Here is a 650-nt window from a genome sequence, read left to right on the forward strand (position 1 = left end):
TGTTTGCAGTTTCTCCTTATCATCCTCATTCATCTGCTCCAGGATCTCCAGGCACCTCCTGCAGAGTGACAGGATTGCTGAGCAGGGTCCTGGGGAGACCCTGCCACCGATCAGGGCTCCAGGAAGCCCCCACCAGCGCTCCCCGGTCCTGGGACAGCCTGCGTGCGCGAGCGGAAGCGCAGAGAGGGACTCCGGAGTCTCGCTAATCCCGAGCTCTCCACGCTGATCCCGCACCGCGGGGGAGCGAGGTGTGACAGGGTCAGTGACTGTCTCTGTGAGGCCCTGGGTCGCACAGGGCACCGCAGGCGGGTGCCATCTGCGTTCCGCTGGGCTCACAGGCTGCAGCTGGGGAAGCTCTTAAAAACAAATTTTTCATCTCGTTCAGAACCCCAGGCGCTGAAGCCAGGGATGTCTCTTCCCGACCACAGAAAGCCGGACTGGGGCTGTGTCCTTCCCCGCGTCACTCACTTGTAGTTCTGGCACTCGTTCTCCGTGATGTTCAGCTGCGTGTCCAGCTGGTCGAGCAGCGTGTCCGTGCACTCCTCGCACAGCGGGTGATCCACGTCCGTCTGCCCAGACATGATGTCAAAGAGGTCGCCGGTGACCTGCCGGAGGAGCTCACGGTTACACCGGGGCAGCCGCCAGCAGCA

General features: G+C 62.5%; 1 protein-coding gene across 1 annotated transcript in view; it reads right to left on the reverse strand.

Annotated features, from left to right (window-relative positions):
* Positions 1-644, reverse strand: part of BECN1 (beclin 1, autophagy related) — a gene marked incomplete at its 5' end in the record, with an annotated part of 3,908 nt that extends 3,264 nt beyond the window's left edge. The window contains 2 exons of the mRNA XM_010139030.1: positions 4-58; positions 469-644. Of these exons, the coding sequence (XP_010137332.1) occupies positions 4-58; positions 469-644 (231 nt within the window). The remainder of the gene's footprint in view (positions 1-3; positions 59-468) is intronic.
* Between the last annotated feature and the right edge of the window lie 6 nt (positions 645-650).

The sequence above is a fragment of the Buceros rhinoceros genome, unplaced genomic scaffold (genome assembly GCF_000710305.1).
Source record: "Buceros rhinoceros silvestris isolate BGI_N320 unplaced genomic scaffold, ASM71030v1 scaffold25706, whole genome shotgun sequence".
NCBI lineage: Eukaryota > Metazoa > Chordata > Aves > Bucerotiformes > Bucerotidae > Buceros > Buceros rhinoceros.